Source organism: Lepisma saccharinum, chromosome 3 (genome assembly GCF_977018435.1).
Source record: "Lepisma saccharinum chromosome 3, izLepSacc3.1, whole genome shotgun sequence".
In the NCBI taxonomy this organism is placed as follows: Eukaryota; Metazoa; Arthropoda; class Insecta; order Zygentoma; family Lepismatidae; genus Lepisma; species Lepisma saccharinum.
In genome coordinates, this window is record NC_139231.1 from 99376658 (window position 1) to 99392683 (window position 16026).

The window sequence follows — 16026 nt, forward strand, 5'->3', positions numbered from 1 at the left end:
AAACTGACTTGCATGGCGGCCATTTTCAATTATTAGCGTACGGTGATTTTAGTGTTTTCGAAACTTTATGAAAATCGCTGTAACTTATGTAATTCCAAATGTAATTATTCAAAAAACACTTCCCTCACAAATAAATGGCGTTGCTTTTGTTTATTGCCATTTTTGCCCTCATATTAGTAGTTTCCATGCAATACTATAAGGAATCCGATAGATATTTTTACATAATTTCTTATTTTTGGGGCACAAAATAACCATGAAAAGAGCAAAGCGCCTTTTCTTATGTTTAGTGAAAGATGTAATAAAAGTTCGAAAATCATTAAACATATGACTAGACCTCGGATTTTTAGGTTCTAAAAAAATGTGCTTTTAGTTTCCTAAAATAGGCTCTAAAAATCCTAAAATAGGTTCTAAAAATCCTAAAATAGGCTCTAAAAATCCTAAAATAGGCTCTAAAAATCCTAAAATAGGTTTTAAAAAACTTACATTAGGCTCGAAAAATCCTGAAATAGGTTGCAAGAAGATATAATTTGATACAAAATTCCTGAAAAATACTGATTAGATACAATCGTTAAAAACAAAATTTCACAAGAACCGTAATAACTAAATATAAATTTTCTAAACAAATTTTGATTTCTTTATATCATTTTCAAAATTATCTACAGATTATTATAATACTGCACTTGTGCTGTTAGAAAAAGTTACTTGTTGACATGAAAAATGAATTACGTATGTATAATTTGCTGCACAATATCAGGGTGGCTACCCACTTGGAATTTCATGACTTCCGGGAATTACACGTGAATTATTAGCTCGGGAAATTATGCGTGAATTATTGGCTCTGGAAATTATTCATGAATTTTGGCAAAACATGAAAATAGGTACAACCGGATATTTTCTCTACTCTATTTTTTTCTCCGTAGATGTGAAAAATTGCAACTTTCATTAATGCAAATCCAATTAAATGTATACATGTTTATAAATGCCGTGAGGCAAGTTTCTCTCAGTTTAGCTTTTATTTTATTTTATTATTTTAGGAAGAAAAAGAAAGCTACATGGAAAATAAAACAAAATTTTCTCAATCCGTTAACTGTGTTAGTGTTCTTTGCAGAACAATCTATTTGACAGAAGGAAGATTATTACAAAATAATATATCTTGAAGTTGATTAGGGAATTTTTTTGGTACATTGGAATCATACAAACTCTTTACATTGTCAATATTTTTGTGTGTGGAAGGGAGGGTGAGAGTCGGTAATACGTAACGTTCGAATAGAGATAACATCTACTTGTATCCTTGAATTTTTGGAAAATTCGCCTTGAAAACAAGGAATTATACTTGAATTTTATCATGGTTCTAGTGACCACCTTGAATACTTTTGCGTTATCCACACTCACCTTTTGTCTGTGAGGATCATTTCATGTGCTGAATATTATATTTCAACAGAAACATAGTCAGTAGTGTAATTGTAATCAAGTGGTTCCGGGTTCGGTGCCCGGTGGAGGCACATAGTGGTTCGGATTCCACTTTAAACTGTAGGTCCACTCCCGATTAGCCTTACCATTAAGTCCACTTAAGTGGACTTAAGACACTAAATCACTCAATCAATCAAAGCAAATTTGAATCCTGAAATATTACTTCGCAATGCGTGAATGCCAAAAAGGACCAAACTGACACGAGAGTGAGCAAGGCCGCACACATCAGAAGTTTGGGACTGTGCAGGCAGTATAAAGACGATTGGGTGCCAAAACTGAGAATGGGGAGGGGTGGGGGGACAAGGACAGTTTATTTTATCTTAATATGCAAGGCTTAGCATTAATATTAATAGTCTATAGTGCAGGGGGGAACTGTCCCTTTTCGCCGCCACTGTCGTCAGGTAACAGTGACATCAGACATTTTTTTGTTTTGTTTAAAGCTTTGCTAAACATCATATACTTGGAGGGAAGGAAATCGACAAAAAACATGCTTCAAACACGCCAGTCATTGAATTATTTTGCCACCAAACCTAGTAAATACCTCTGTGAGATATAAAAATCCTGTAAAACCTAAAAAAATATAAAAACCTAAGAAAAGGTTTAATTTAGGCACATAAACCTAAAATAGGTTCTAACAAGCAAAATAGGTTATTTTAGGCACTATAAAACTTCGTCAGTTGTTTCGTTTTTAATGAAACGCTGATATAAATTGTTATTTTTTATTTACCTGCAAAGGAAAAAATAGGTTAAAAACGTAAAATCCGAGGTCTACATATGAGGTACCTGGGCCCCTTGTTTTGAAGAAAATCAAAAGTTTGATGCTCTGTAATCCAAATGGGGGTTAGAGGAAAAGTGTGAAATTTGCAAGCCCTCAAGAGGCTCAAAATAATACTAAAATTTGGTGAAGGTTTATTTCCGAATAAGAGAAATATTCGAGATTACATTTAGTCAAAATAAGCACCTTCATAATACTAATTAAATCAAACGTAGAATTATGAAAAATGTATATCACATTTTAAACTACAATGGCCATGAGCCGGCCGAATATTTTTAAAACTTTTAAAAAGTATAGAGCTAGTAAGAGGATGTAAATTTTTTACGCTTATTCCACGCACTAGAGGCAGTAGTTGCTGCGTGGCAATATTTACGAAATAAGGCAAAACAAGAACAGAAAGAGACACATAAGGTTGCAGGACGTTTCCCCCAAAGTATTTTTTACCTGTCAACGCAAGCGGCTCCTCACTCTGATGCTCATTGGTGTTAAGGTGCAAGCACACAGACAACTAAATGCATCAAAACTATTTGATGCCCCAGAAAACCGTGGATCGATGCACTAAAGTGTGCTTTTTGGCATTTTGCCAAGAATTAGGTTTACTGTTTGACTTATTTTTTTTATGTCGTTTGTAAAAGTATCGCCAAAGTGCACAAAATGATGTTAAGTTGTTGGTTTGTTCATCAATTCATGCTTTTTATGCACCTTCCTGCATCTTTCTCGACGATTCGCTTAAACATTTGTTCTGAGATACTGACCATATGCATTTTTCTGTCATGTGATGCATTTGCTTTTTTCTGTGCAGAGTGTTCACAGGTGCAAGCCAGTTACCCAATACGATACTACTTTCGTATAGGTGAAACACCTATAAATCATTTATTTCGCACTTTTTTACATTGCTAACGTACAAAGAAGCCGACACTCCAAACATTGGTAACCTGAAGCGTCGCTCCACGGCTGGCTGCAGCATGCTGCCGATGTCTCGGAGAGTTTGGTGCGAACTTTGCTTCTAAGTATCCGACGATCACCACGATCCATCTTCTGGAAATGGCAATGGATTGGGTGGACAAAACACTAAGGGAGCACTGGGCAACACTTCACTGGAAAGGGGGAAGTCTTCTGTACTATTCTGCATTGCGGAACATTTCTTTAGGTGTAACAATAAATTTCTAACGTAAATAATGTATATTTCTTACATTTACGAGTACTTACTGTTCTTCGTTATTTCGATTCTGTAACACACATTATGGCGATAGTGTACTGGTTCATCGCGCGTTTTGCGAGTGTTTTGTCGATTTGTGCAGTGTTGCAGCCTTGTTCACCGAAAAATACCTACTTTCGTGCCCGGATTTGAAATTATGCTAATACCTCGCAAACCATTGACGTTAGCCACACAAACCATTCACGTTAGCCCCACAAACCATTTCCCGTAAGGTTAGGTTAGGCAAGCATAGTTTAAAAAAAAAAATTAAAAATACTCGACACGTCATGTTATAGTGAAAACACGTCGAGGTTTGAAACACTTGCGGGGGTTACGTCATGTAACACACGGAACATTGTGCTCACGTGTAGAAAGCAAATGGCGGCAGCAGCAATAACGTGTTGGAGAGATATTTTAGCAGATAAATACATGATTTCCCATTAAAATAGATCAAAACTACATTCCCGAACTTCAACAACGCTAAAGAAAATGATTTGCGTAAGTACTTTCTTATGTAAAAAGTAATAAATCCGTTTCCGCTATACGAAAGTGTTACTCCCATTACTGGTTTACTCCTAAGGCTACGGCTAAGATTATGCTTGATTTCAATATTATTTTAACAAAAGAGATCTTAGTGGAATATTACCAATAATAATAAAATTAAACTTACTCCAGAATAAGGCCAGCGTTGCCTTGGAAAAAGTCCTTCCTGGTTACTTTCCTGTAGTAGAGGAGGCTCTTGGAGGAGTCCCTGATTGGCCACGGCCCTTCATTCCTCAGCACCTTCTCCACCCAATCAGGGTCGTACACGCCAACCATGTTCATTCCGTTGGGGGCGCGGAGCTTCCAGATCTTCCCGTATTTGTTGTAGAGAATCACGATCATGTTGTAGAGGTCTCCACCAGAAAACTCTCCTGGAAAATCGAACAGTAAGTTACTGAAACTAAGGCTCTGTCCGAAAGGTACGAAGTACGTACTTGAAACATGGTTTTGGCGGAAGTGACGTCACCTAGTACAGTTCGAAAGCGCCAAGAACAGGAGTACGCAAGTGCACAGCTCGCAGTGCAGATGGAAGCTGACTGGGTCACGTGTTTTTCACACTCGTTGTTCGTTTGTTTAAAATCGCGGAGTTAGAAAGCCAGCAACACAGGTTAAATATGCGTTATGGGTCAGCAAGTTGTTGGTTAAAGTACTTCTAATGTGTGGAAATGTATGTGTACGAACATTTGAAAATGCTATGTGATTTCTATGGTGAAAAACAAGTGTTTAAAACGTGGGGAAAACAACGAGTACTCAGTTTTATCTACTGATCTTATTTGGCGCTGCAGTCGAAGTGCAATTCGAAAGACTTCCACTTCCAGTCCACGACTTCAAGACCGCACTCCAAGACCATACTCGCCGGACCCCGTGGCCAAGTAGTTAGCACATCGCGCTACGACGCTAGGGGTCCCGGGTTGTTTGTAAATGTCCATTCATCAATTTCATCATTTCATCTCTCATCCCCATCTTCGCAAATTAGCCAAGAGGCACAAAACGCGAAGTAAAATAAACTAAATCAATGAATCGGAGGATGCTCCCTTCAAGTATGGTCTTGCACCTTTGGCCTCAGATTATGTGGTCACATATTACGTTAGCATTTCAAATAGATTCTGCATGTATACTTGTGAGCTTGAAATCAGTACTACAGAATTCGCACTGTTGTTATCAAAATGTTACTGAAGGTGTGGGCTTATGGAGTTGGAGCAACCCTCCCATCAGGGAAACTTTGTCGAAAGTTACGTGTAATTGAAAGATTGTGCGTAGGTCTCCCCGATGGCGTAGTGGGAAAGTAACCTTGTAATCAAGGGGTGCCGGATTCGATCACCGGTGGAGGTAGGACATAGTCGTTAGGATCGTAATATAAATTGTAAGTACAGTTTCAGACTGTACTGGGAACAGTTTCTGTGACAAACATAAAGAGCTTTGCAACGAGCTTTTAACTCCAAATAAATGCGGTTCTTTATGGTGTAATAAATGTGGCACACTAAAAAGTTGGGACTTTATAACCTAACTTAAGCATTCTACAGTATAATATATTCTCCTCCTTCCCACCTGTCCTGATAGTACATATATGCAATGCAAAAATAAATGGGCATCAATATTTGTTGAAAATATCAGGGATGACTGTAGATTTACGCCAGTGCATATCTGCCCATTTGCTAATACAAATACAAAAAAAAAAAATCATTCGACTCACAATTTTCTCACAAGATGTTCACCCTTATTTCTCATCGCCCATAAAGTTTGTCACTACAATTCTAGAACTCCCCCAAGCTTGTTTTTACGCAGTGTTCAATGTAGTTTCAGATAGAGCATCAGACTTTTGTAATATGTGAACAAATAAAGTTTTCCTTCAACTTCGATTCAATGAAAAATTATAAAGTGCTCGCATGCATAATTGAAGCAAGCCCATCTTTGTACCGAGCTTTCACGAAGTGTTTCATTAAGCCAGACTAAATATGAGAAGTGGCAGAAGCAATTTTAAAGCAACGGTAAGACTTTGACGTCAAAGTTTTTAGAATTATGATCGACTTTCTGATGCGATAAAATACACGGAGTGCGTTTACGAAAGCTCTGTGTTATTCCACCTTCGATACTTATTAACTATGTGCAGATTTAATAGATGGATTTTACTGTTCATACAACTTTTATATGTCATGAATAATATGTCCAAACGAACACAGATCTTTAACCAAACTAAAATGAAAATTAAATGACGATATGTCTTTAAAATAAATTATTTTGAAGTATAAAATGTTACATTTAGTGCATAAATGTTGTTTCTTTCTTGAACTTGAAAACCGATGACGTGCCTTCATGGAAGGGGATATGTCCATAAGAGAAGAAGAGGGTTGAGATTTTTTTGTAGTGCTCGGTCCATTTACTAGGAAGTCTAGTCCAAAGAGGTGGTATAAAACCATTCCCCGTCACCCTGGGCGATGATTTCTATACTGTACTACGTCCCAGGAGTCTGGGGAGCAACGCCGCGCATAACGGTAGGGAAAGGGAGAAAACGAGTGGGCGAAGCGAAGCAGTGTGCGCTGCTACAAACAGCTGCTAGTTGCAGCCCCGTTGGACCCTCCATGCAATTCCTTTCTTCTCACGTGTTCATTAGTTGAATCCTCTCAAGTCACTACTTGCGCTTGCGCAGAGGACTTGTTTTCATTCGCTTGTTTCATGGAGACCTGGGACAGAGTATAGACATCTAAAATATAAGTCAGATTTTTGGAATTAATATAAGAATTAATCTCTATTCCACTATCTTATCAGTACTTTCCTATCTCGACAATTAAGTAACTTCTGGCTCTCTAACAGAAAAGAAGGCTCTAATTTTAGATCTTATAATAGAGTACATTTTAAAATATATTTCATAATCATTTATTATGGTAATTATCATATGATATGTGCAAGAACATCAGTTACTTTTATCACTTTAATTTCAAAATTACGTGGCAATAAAGTTTAAATTTCACCATTACAGGCTACTTTTCTCCTTTGGCGTTGTTTCCACACATGCCTTACAATTATTACAATGAATTAGTAACTCATAAATTTTGAATTGGATTGGTTTTCATGTGGTTGAAGATTCTTCAAGTTTTATAATACAGGTTGTGACAAATGTTTTTTTTTTTCTTTTTTTGTAAACTTTGCTACCGTTGACTTGTATCTTGCATGTAAAACTATTGAAGTCTATGTCTTCTTGGATTCACTCTTCATAAAATGATAAAATTCTGTCTTTAAAAATTATGAGTAATACAGCCATACAACATAATAGGGCCATTCTTACAGCATTATTTTTAAATTGCAATTTATAGTCTAAAAGCATTGCAACGCAACTGTGTTCAGTGCGACCTTCTTCCACACAGGAGAGACTATATTTTTACTTTACAAACACGAATTTGATATATTGTGTTAGATAATTGGAACAATGCTTCCTTCATATAGATTGCTGGTGTCCCGACAGACTTTACAAGCGACAAAACGTACCACTAGGGTTTTTGCGCGAAACGTACCACCCAGATAAACACCTAACTTCAAAATATTTACTCCGCGACAAAAAAGGTACCACTTCAAGGAGAACGCTTGAACTTAAAGTCAAAAGAGAATAAAGTGGTTAGTAGCCCGTCGAGTGTTCACGTTTGTGGAGTCCCGAATGATGATCAGTTAGATGTGAAGAAGCGTATGCAAGAGGCGAAGAAAAGGGTTCGAGAGGAAGACACGCCAATTAACAAGATTTTGAACGATACTCTAGGCAACCTACACGACAAAGGTTAGGTTAGGTTAGGTTAGGTTAGGCTAGGTTAGGTTAGAACTGACATAACTAAAACGAAAATCGAAAAAAAGACGAGAAGATAAAACAAAAGAAACAATGTGGACGACAGCTTAACCACAGCTGATTTTAAACACACCAAAATAGCTATATATGCATTATATAGTAATTTTGCCAGTCCAAAGCGTGGATAAAGTGTGATGGAAATCAGCAAAACCATCAAGTGGTACGTTTTGTGGCATTGCAAATCTTTTTAGACTCAGTAGAGGACCCTTCGCAGGTAGTCCGTCAGGTGGTAAGTACGTTTTGTCGCTGGTACGTTTTTTTCGCTGGTACGTTCTGCCCCGTATTCAGATTACTGTCTCTATCAAATTAACAGTATACAAGAGGAAATGCTAGGGGGTGGGGGGGGCGAGTGAACCAGGACCCCCGTGCCCTTAATTCCAGTTATAGAGACAAAATTATTTTAAATATTGCTATGCAGTTTGAATTTCTGGGAAAGCTTGTAATGTAAATTTCCTAAACTTGAAATAAAAAAAAAGGGGGTCAAGTTATTTTTGATGTTAGAATCCACAACATTTGGCACTTCGGCTATCAAGGAACTCACCAATTTTAGGGATGAATTTGTGGGCCGTCCCAATTAGAGGCAGAGCTCTGGGTCCTGGGATTTCCTCGAAGGGCCTAGCGTTCTTCCACTCTAGGTCTGCGGTGACGTCACTGCTCACTGCTGACGCAGAGGCTGCTGCTGTTGATTGCTGCCTCAGTCCAGCTGTAAGGCATGGCGATGGGTTTCTCGCATTTTCTACAAACGCCAGAAGTATCCGTGACTTCGACATGATTTACCTGAAACGATATTCATACAGTTTCCAAACATAATTTTAACATTATACATTACAAAGATGTAGTTGCGATAAAAAAAATAATAAGCCATGCCTGCAATGGAACCCAGAGAGAGCAGGAGGCATGGTAATCATACCATAAAATCATGAAACCATAATTCTGAGGAGCATAATTGATGGATGATAACATAACAACATGTGCATACTCCTGAATGTACACTGGTACATACAGAACCCAAGACGAGTCAATTGACACATATATGTTGACTCCAATAACACACTAACGTGTTCTGTCACTAATGTCAACGTAATTTTTGTAAATCTATATTTCTTTTGTAGTTTATACTCAATTATGTAGAACACTGTAATTCGACATTAGCCTGTTGTGGTCAATGAATAAATAAATTTTAAAAAATATTACTATAGATTTATAAATGAATAAAAATGGACTGTAAAATTATGCTAATATTTATTAATTAATAGTTTACCCAATGTTTTGTTTTAAATATCAACTCATTCAAATACTCAGAACGAATGAGGACTTCAGTTCCAAAGTGAAGTTTTATTTCAATTCAATATAGTTCATAATGTAATAAAGACAAGCCCCTAGGTTATATCTTCCATCCTTGAATTCTTCTGTGTGTATATAAATTTCAAATTTCATGTAAATTATCATGCATTATGTAAGTATCTCTTTATATTTTGTTTTGTCCGTGGTGGTTCAGATCATAAACATTGAGTGTAAAGATATTATTGTATTTGTACGTTGTAATATTTGAAATTTTGTGTTCATGTAGGAAATTTTTGTATTAGATACACTGCTCTCCATAAATTAAGCAACAAATGGTGATCATCCAATAGAATCAAACACAAGGCCGGAGGGTGTACATATTTTATTTGTAACGAAAGAAACAAGTGTCCCACGCCTTACAGAACAGAAGAAACACAAAACAAGGTAAACTCGTGGGCAAAAGAAATGAAATGTACGCATGGAGCATCACAGGTGGTAAACGTTGGAGACGGAAAGTGACCGTTCGCGCAGCAATGCACGCCTCACAACGCCGCCGCATGCTGCCAATAAGGTTGTCCACCAACTCATTGGGTATGAGGGTCCATTGTTGGGAGAGAGACAGTTGAAGGTCTTGGAGTGTTTGTAGAGGGGGCACAAGGCCAGCGAGACGTCTCCCCAGAGCATCCCACATGTGTTCAATGGGGTTAAGGTCCGGGGAACGGGATGGCCACACCATGCGTTGAATATGGTGTTCGTCCAAGAACCGATCGACTAGTCCTGCCCTATGGGGACGGGCATTATCGTCCTGCAGAATGAAGCCCGGACCTCGTTCTCGTGCGAAGGGTTCCACATAACGTGCAAGGACCTCATCCCTATAGCGCTGACCTGTCATGGTGCCACGTGGGAGGATATAGAGGTCAGTAGACCCAATAGAAATGCCACCCCATACAAGCATACCTCCACCACCATATCTGTCCCTTTCAACAATATTGGAGGGATGGTAACGAGTTCCTGCCTCTCTCCAGACCAATCGGCGTCGCGAATCACTGTCCAGTGAGAACCTGGACTCATCAGTGAAGAGAACGGACCGCCACTGGTCCAGTGTCCAGTTCACATGTTCTCGTGCCCAACGTATCAGCGTGCCCACCACTCTTCTTCTCTTTTCTCCAACTGTTTTCTCTTTTACCTCACATTTTCTTGTTGTTGCTTAATTTCTGGAGGGCAGTGTAGTTACGTCTGACATTTTATGTTACTCTTTCAATCGTACTTGTATTATTATTTTAATGTTTTTGTTTTTAGTAACTACTTTGTTTTGTGTACATTTACAACGTACTTTAGCGTTGACATACATTATTTATGTTTATCAGAAAATATGCAACACTATAATTGGGCATCCGCCTGTTGGGTTGAAATAAATAAATAAATAAACATCAAATGATGCACTTTGTAATGTATCAAAATACACACAGAAATACATAAAATAGCAATTTTATCAGTTGGTATTCCGTGTGATGCACTAAAAATGCATCAATTGGGAAGATCAGACAAGATCATTTAAGAAAAAACACACATTTAGGCTGTGTCAATTGATGCATGAGAAGTGAAGTTTTGTTATCTTTGAAAGTACTTCCTTCAACTGCCCTCACGGTGTTGGGAAAACATTGAAATTTTGGAGGCCCTACAGAGAATCGAAACCGGGACTACTCCAAGCAAGAGAGCTAACCATTTGGCTGCGTTTTAGCTCATATAGGCTATATGTACGTGTGTGTGTGTATGTGTGTTTGTAGACATTATTGCATGGCAAAAACAATTTAAATGTGTGCATACGTGTTTAGATACTTGAATATGCACACACGCACACATAAATGTCAATCTTGTCCAGGGGCGGCGCCAGGTGGGCGCGAAGGGGTGTTTGCGCACCCCCTTCAGCACCCCTTATTCAAACTTACGTTGAAAACATTAACTCTTACGGTGTAATATGTGGTAGTCACATTGAGAGCCCAAATGTTAGGTATTGTAGTGAGACCGCTGTTATTGTTTACAGCAGCCAAGCATTGATAGAGAAGCCGCATATATTTGCCTATATTGTCGGCAGTCTCTATAAAGATCAGAGACCGTTACCTTTTCTTTCATCAGTATTGTTGTTAACAATTGTTCCTTCCCTTGTCTCATGAGGCTTATGTGTATTAGAGAAAGTTTGAATACGTACACAATTTAGTGTTTACATGTTGCATATGTATTTTATTATTTTTTACGTCGCTCCATATTAATTGATTGATTAATTTGGTGTTTTAAGTCCACTTTATGCACTGTAAGGGTAATCGGGACTAGACCTACAATTTACAGTGCGATCCGAACCAGGTATCGAACTTGATTACAAGGCGAAAGGTCGCTCCATGTTGCATATGTGTAAAACATATGTTGTACATGAAAGTTATACATGTCATATGCAGAAAAACAATTATACTCGTCATGCATTTTCTGTCTTTCAAAAATACAGTTTGAATGCTTGTTTTCAATTATTAGCTAATGTGAAATTGAACGTGTTGAAAAATATTTCAAATCGTTTGTCCAACACAAATGCTCTAGCATCAACTTCACCCTTTTTTTTGCGTGATTTACGAGGATAAAAACGTTTGGATTGATTTGTTGTTTTAAGTCCACTTTATGCACAGTAAGGCTAATCGGGATTGGACCTACAGTTTAAAGTGGGATCCGAACCACTAGTGCCTCCACCGGGAATCGAACTCGGGACCCTTTGATTACAAGGCGACGACGCTACCACTGCGCCATCGGGGAGGCCCAAGGAAGATAAAAACGTCTTTGATACTACTACTTTACTAATATTACTACTACTGGTACTACTAATACTAATAATAATAATAATGTTATTATTATTATTATTGTTATTATTATTATTATTGGCACGTTTATATTGATACTTGCCAGCCCTCAGACAAAAATTTATGGTTCCGCCTCTGCTAAAACATGCATGCATATTTCCAGCTTTCTTTATTTTCAACATCGCACCCCCTAAAGTTTATTACGCACCCCTTCAGCACCCCCAGATGATTAATTCTGGCGACGCCACTGATCTTGTCACCAAATTATTTGAAGTTGAGTGGTATTAATATTTTGAAACTTAGGAACATAACTACATGTTTGCCCAAAACCAAGCAGAGAATGACACTTACCGTTTTGTTATTCTTCTTCACAGAGCGATCACAACACACCTTCACACGGGAACAGCTCAACAATTATCCTTCTAAAATCTGCATAGTCATTTTCCGAAATTGACCTTCAGTGAAAGATAAATATTGTGCTTGGCAAGATACCAAATTATGATTCAAGTGTGTCTGTTATCTGTTTGCGTGAATGTGCTACGTAAGGGTGAGATAGACACTTCTTGTTTCAGATAATGTTGTGGTTGTAATAGCATAAGATGTGAGTATGCTGGAAGGATCACCGGTTTCCTTAATCGGCAGAAAGAGCAAAATTTTTATTTTAGGTTAGTAGTGTCAATGATAGGGAGGAGACATTGATTTATGCTACATGACGTGACCTACAGATCTCTAAAAGTAATGCGCTGGCATCCGTGGCGAAGTGGTTTGCACACCGCGCTATAACGCCAGAGATCCCGGGTTCGAATCCCTGCCTGGGTGTTGATATTTCTTGCGTGTCCCTTCATCAATTTCATCATATCATCGCTCATCCTCATCTTCGCGATTAGCCAAAAGTGGCAGAAAAGCGAAGTAAAATAAACAAAATCATCCAATCAAAAGGTAATACAACAAACAATATGTAGTTTAGTGGATCGGAAAACACTGAAAGAAGGACAAACTTCATTAATATGTTTTATTGGTTGCCGGGATGTAAGGAGTGGCCTTCATAGAAGGTACTCGCGTTTTTATTTATTCATCCACGAGTACAAGCTAAAAACTCCGCTTTTGCCCGCTAACACGGTTCTGGCGCCTGGATCAGTGGTGCCCCCACCCAAAGGCCTATGACGCACTCCCCCAAAAAGGTAGAACATCCCCATCCCCTTTATGCCGAATTAATTACTCAAATTATTTTGGTCAAACAAAATTTGCGGAACAATATAATACAGACATATTTAAGCAATATATGTTTACTTTAGGTATTTTAGGCTCACTTTCATGTTTGCTAACATAAAACGTACAAAACTGCTCAGGCTCACTAACATTGTTAGTGTACTGAACCTTATTCTTCACAGTTTGTCTGCTCGACTAATCTTGTATTAATGCGAACAGCACCCCCCCCCCCAAACTGATTCTAAAGGCATAAGGGGTTGTGTTTCATTTCAACCCTATCGCCTCGATTACCCACACGTAGGTAGAAAAATAAAAACCAAAGCAAGTCAATCAAACGAAACGATCCCCCCATTTTTGGACGAAGATATAATGAATTGGTATAAAATTTTATCCCCCCAAAAAAATTTCATGAGGCGCCCCCCTCTGTGGGCACCCTTGGCCTGGATCTATAGTCAGCATAATTCTCTGTGAGGCTATGTTTTGTCATATGTGCCGAGTGCCTCGTAAGTTTTATAGAATGAATGGATGGCATTTTTATTGCAAGATCCCTGTCAACCGATTTGCTTTTGTTAAGGATTTTGTGCCGACCTCCATGGCGGGTGGTTAGCACAGCGCGCTACGAAGCCAGGGATCCAGTGTTCGAATCCCGGCCTGGGCATGGGTGTTATTTGCAAATGTCCTTTCGTCAATTTCATATGTCATCACTCATCCTCATCTTCGCGATTTGCCAAAATCGGCAGAAAAGCGAATTAAAATAAACCAATCAATGCATCAAGGGTCTTGTATGCTGTATAACTGCTGCAAAGAGGCATTGAACGGAATCAGTATTTATTGCTCTGTCCATCTGCCTGTTATAGTCAACAATTCAAACCATTGTACACGGTTTCAGTTTGCAACGTTTCCCAGTGCAGCAAGTGCTGAGCAATAAGAAATAGACTGAGGAAAGTGAAATTTTCTAGTTCTGTAAATATTACTTTAAGTGAGTCAATTTAAAAAATAATCCAAATATCTGCAACACACCTCCGTCATCATGAAAGTTATCATCTTGAATTCAACTCTAAACTGTTAAATAGAAAATTGTTGTCTAATCATATAAATTTGTATAATTTTCTAAAAATTCATACTGTTGAATGTCTCTCTTCATTAATTGTGAACTTACTAAGTGCTATTGCAAAACAAAATCACTTCCAATCGAATAATGATGATGATTTCTCCGTTTGATTTTGTAGAACAAAAGTGGCATCGCCTGGAGAGGCCACGTGACACAAGGGAAATGAAATCAAAATAGAAATCCAAAAGTTGTCGTGTACGTCATTACAAGAAAGAAACGTATAAATGGAGAGAAAATTAGAAATAGGTAGAAGCGTTATAGAATGAGAAAATAGAAGCAAGCCACACAAAGAAAGACAGAGAGAGAAGGAAGGAGAAGCAATAAAGGAGCGACAGCTAGACAAAGATATGGAAATAAATAAGCAACAGAGAGAGAGAGAGAAAAAGTGATATAGAGGGAAACTAATGAAGATAAATAGATGCGAGAGAGAAAAGGAGATAAGGTAGTAGACAAACAGGAGAGAGGGAGAGAGAGACAAACTTTAGGAGGAAATGAGAAAGAAAACGGTAGGGAAAACCTAAAGAGAGATATAATCAGGAAGACGGAAAGTAAGAGCGAACAACGATATACTAAAACTGAAAAAATGGAGATCGAATGACAAAGAGAAGATGCAAGAAAAGAGAAAGAGAGAGAAGTTAAATGGAAGAAGTAACGTAAATTTATCTTATTCCAGAAGTGGCCAAGCAACTTCAAGGAAATTTTGTCCTCAGAAAGATGGGTTTATTTTACGGTAGTTATAGTAAAGAGCTTGACCCCTCTTATAATGTGACGGATGCAAATAGCCTAAATACTGACGAACCCCCAATTTTCATTTCTTTCATTCCCTATAAACCCGTAATACACATCGATCATTATACAAGAAATTAACAATCCTATAACAAAGGAAAGAACATAAAAGATCGTGATTATGTACTTACCGTAATTTAAAAGATCCCTAGAAGAAATATCCTAAAGCTTGCAACAGGTGATTGAAGAATCCAACCGTATTGAAGACTCAACAAGTGACATCCGTACACTCACAACAAAAACAGTAAGTTCATTGCCAATCTGTATGGTTTCTTCAACTGTCTTTTGAAGATATCATTTGACGCTTGATTTCCCTATGGTTCCTTGACGTTCCACGCACTGCAATGTAACTGGCAGTTGGCCAACGGCTGTTTAGATCGCGTCATTATGTCATTAGTCGCCACACAGATCCAATAGGTCCTTCAATCCAAGGCCAGATTCATATATGACGAAAGCTCATTTTTGCTTGTCGTCACTCCTGCCTGGCACGCCAATATAAGGTTTAGCCCTTACGGATCTTACAGACCAGCGTGTGCGTGTTTATGTGTGAGTGAGTCTGTTTGAGCCTTTGTTTACGTCCACTTTGTGCACAGAGAGACTAATCGGAACTGAGCCGACAGTTTTAAAGTGGGATCCGAACCACTATATGCATTCACCGGGTGTCGATTTCTCGACCCCTTAATTTACATTGCGACCTACCTAGGGGTTGCAGTAGTAGGTGGTGGGTGGGTCTTGCGTGCTCTGATGATCCTATAGACCAGTGTTTCTCAACCGCCAGGCCGCGGCCAGATACCGGGCCATGCAGTCATTGATACCGGACCGCGAGAGGTTCTGAAGTTTGCGACTTGCAGTCCGAGATGGCAACCAGCTGAAAAGATGGCATTTTCTTTGGCATTCACTAGAGATAAGAGGAATTCCTTTCTCGCCAGCGCTGGCGAGGTTTTAAATAACCTGAATGGAGGTTATCCCCCGTGG

General features: G+C 38.5%; 1 protein-coding gene across 1 annotated transcript in view; it reads right to left on the reverse strand.

Moving 5' to 3' along the window:
* The window catches only part of LOC145985906 (putative cytochrome P450 49a1), a 29496-nt gene extending 14092 nt beyond the window's left edge, over nucleotides 1-15404 (reverse strand). Inside the window, exons 1-3 of the mRNA XM_083120043.1 lie at nucleotides 15183-15404; nucleotides 8360-8595; nucleotides 4114-4357 (exon numbers count right to left, since the gene is read on the reverse strand). Of these exons, the coding sequence (XP_082976169.1) occupies nucleotides 4114-4357; nucleotides 8360-8588 (473 nt within the window). The 5' untranslated portion in view covers nucleotides 8589-8595; nucleotides 15183-15404. The remainder of the gene's footprint in view (nucleotides 1-4113; nucleotides 4358-8359; nucleotides 8596-15182) is intronic.
* Nucleotides 15405-16026: the final 622 nt, after the last annotated feature.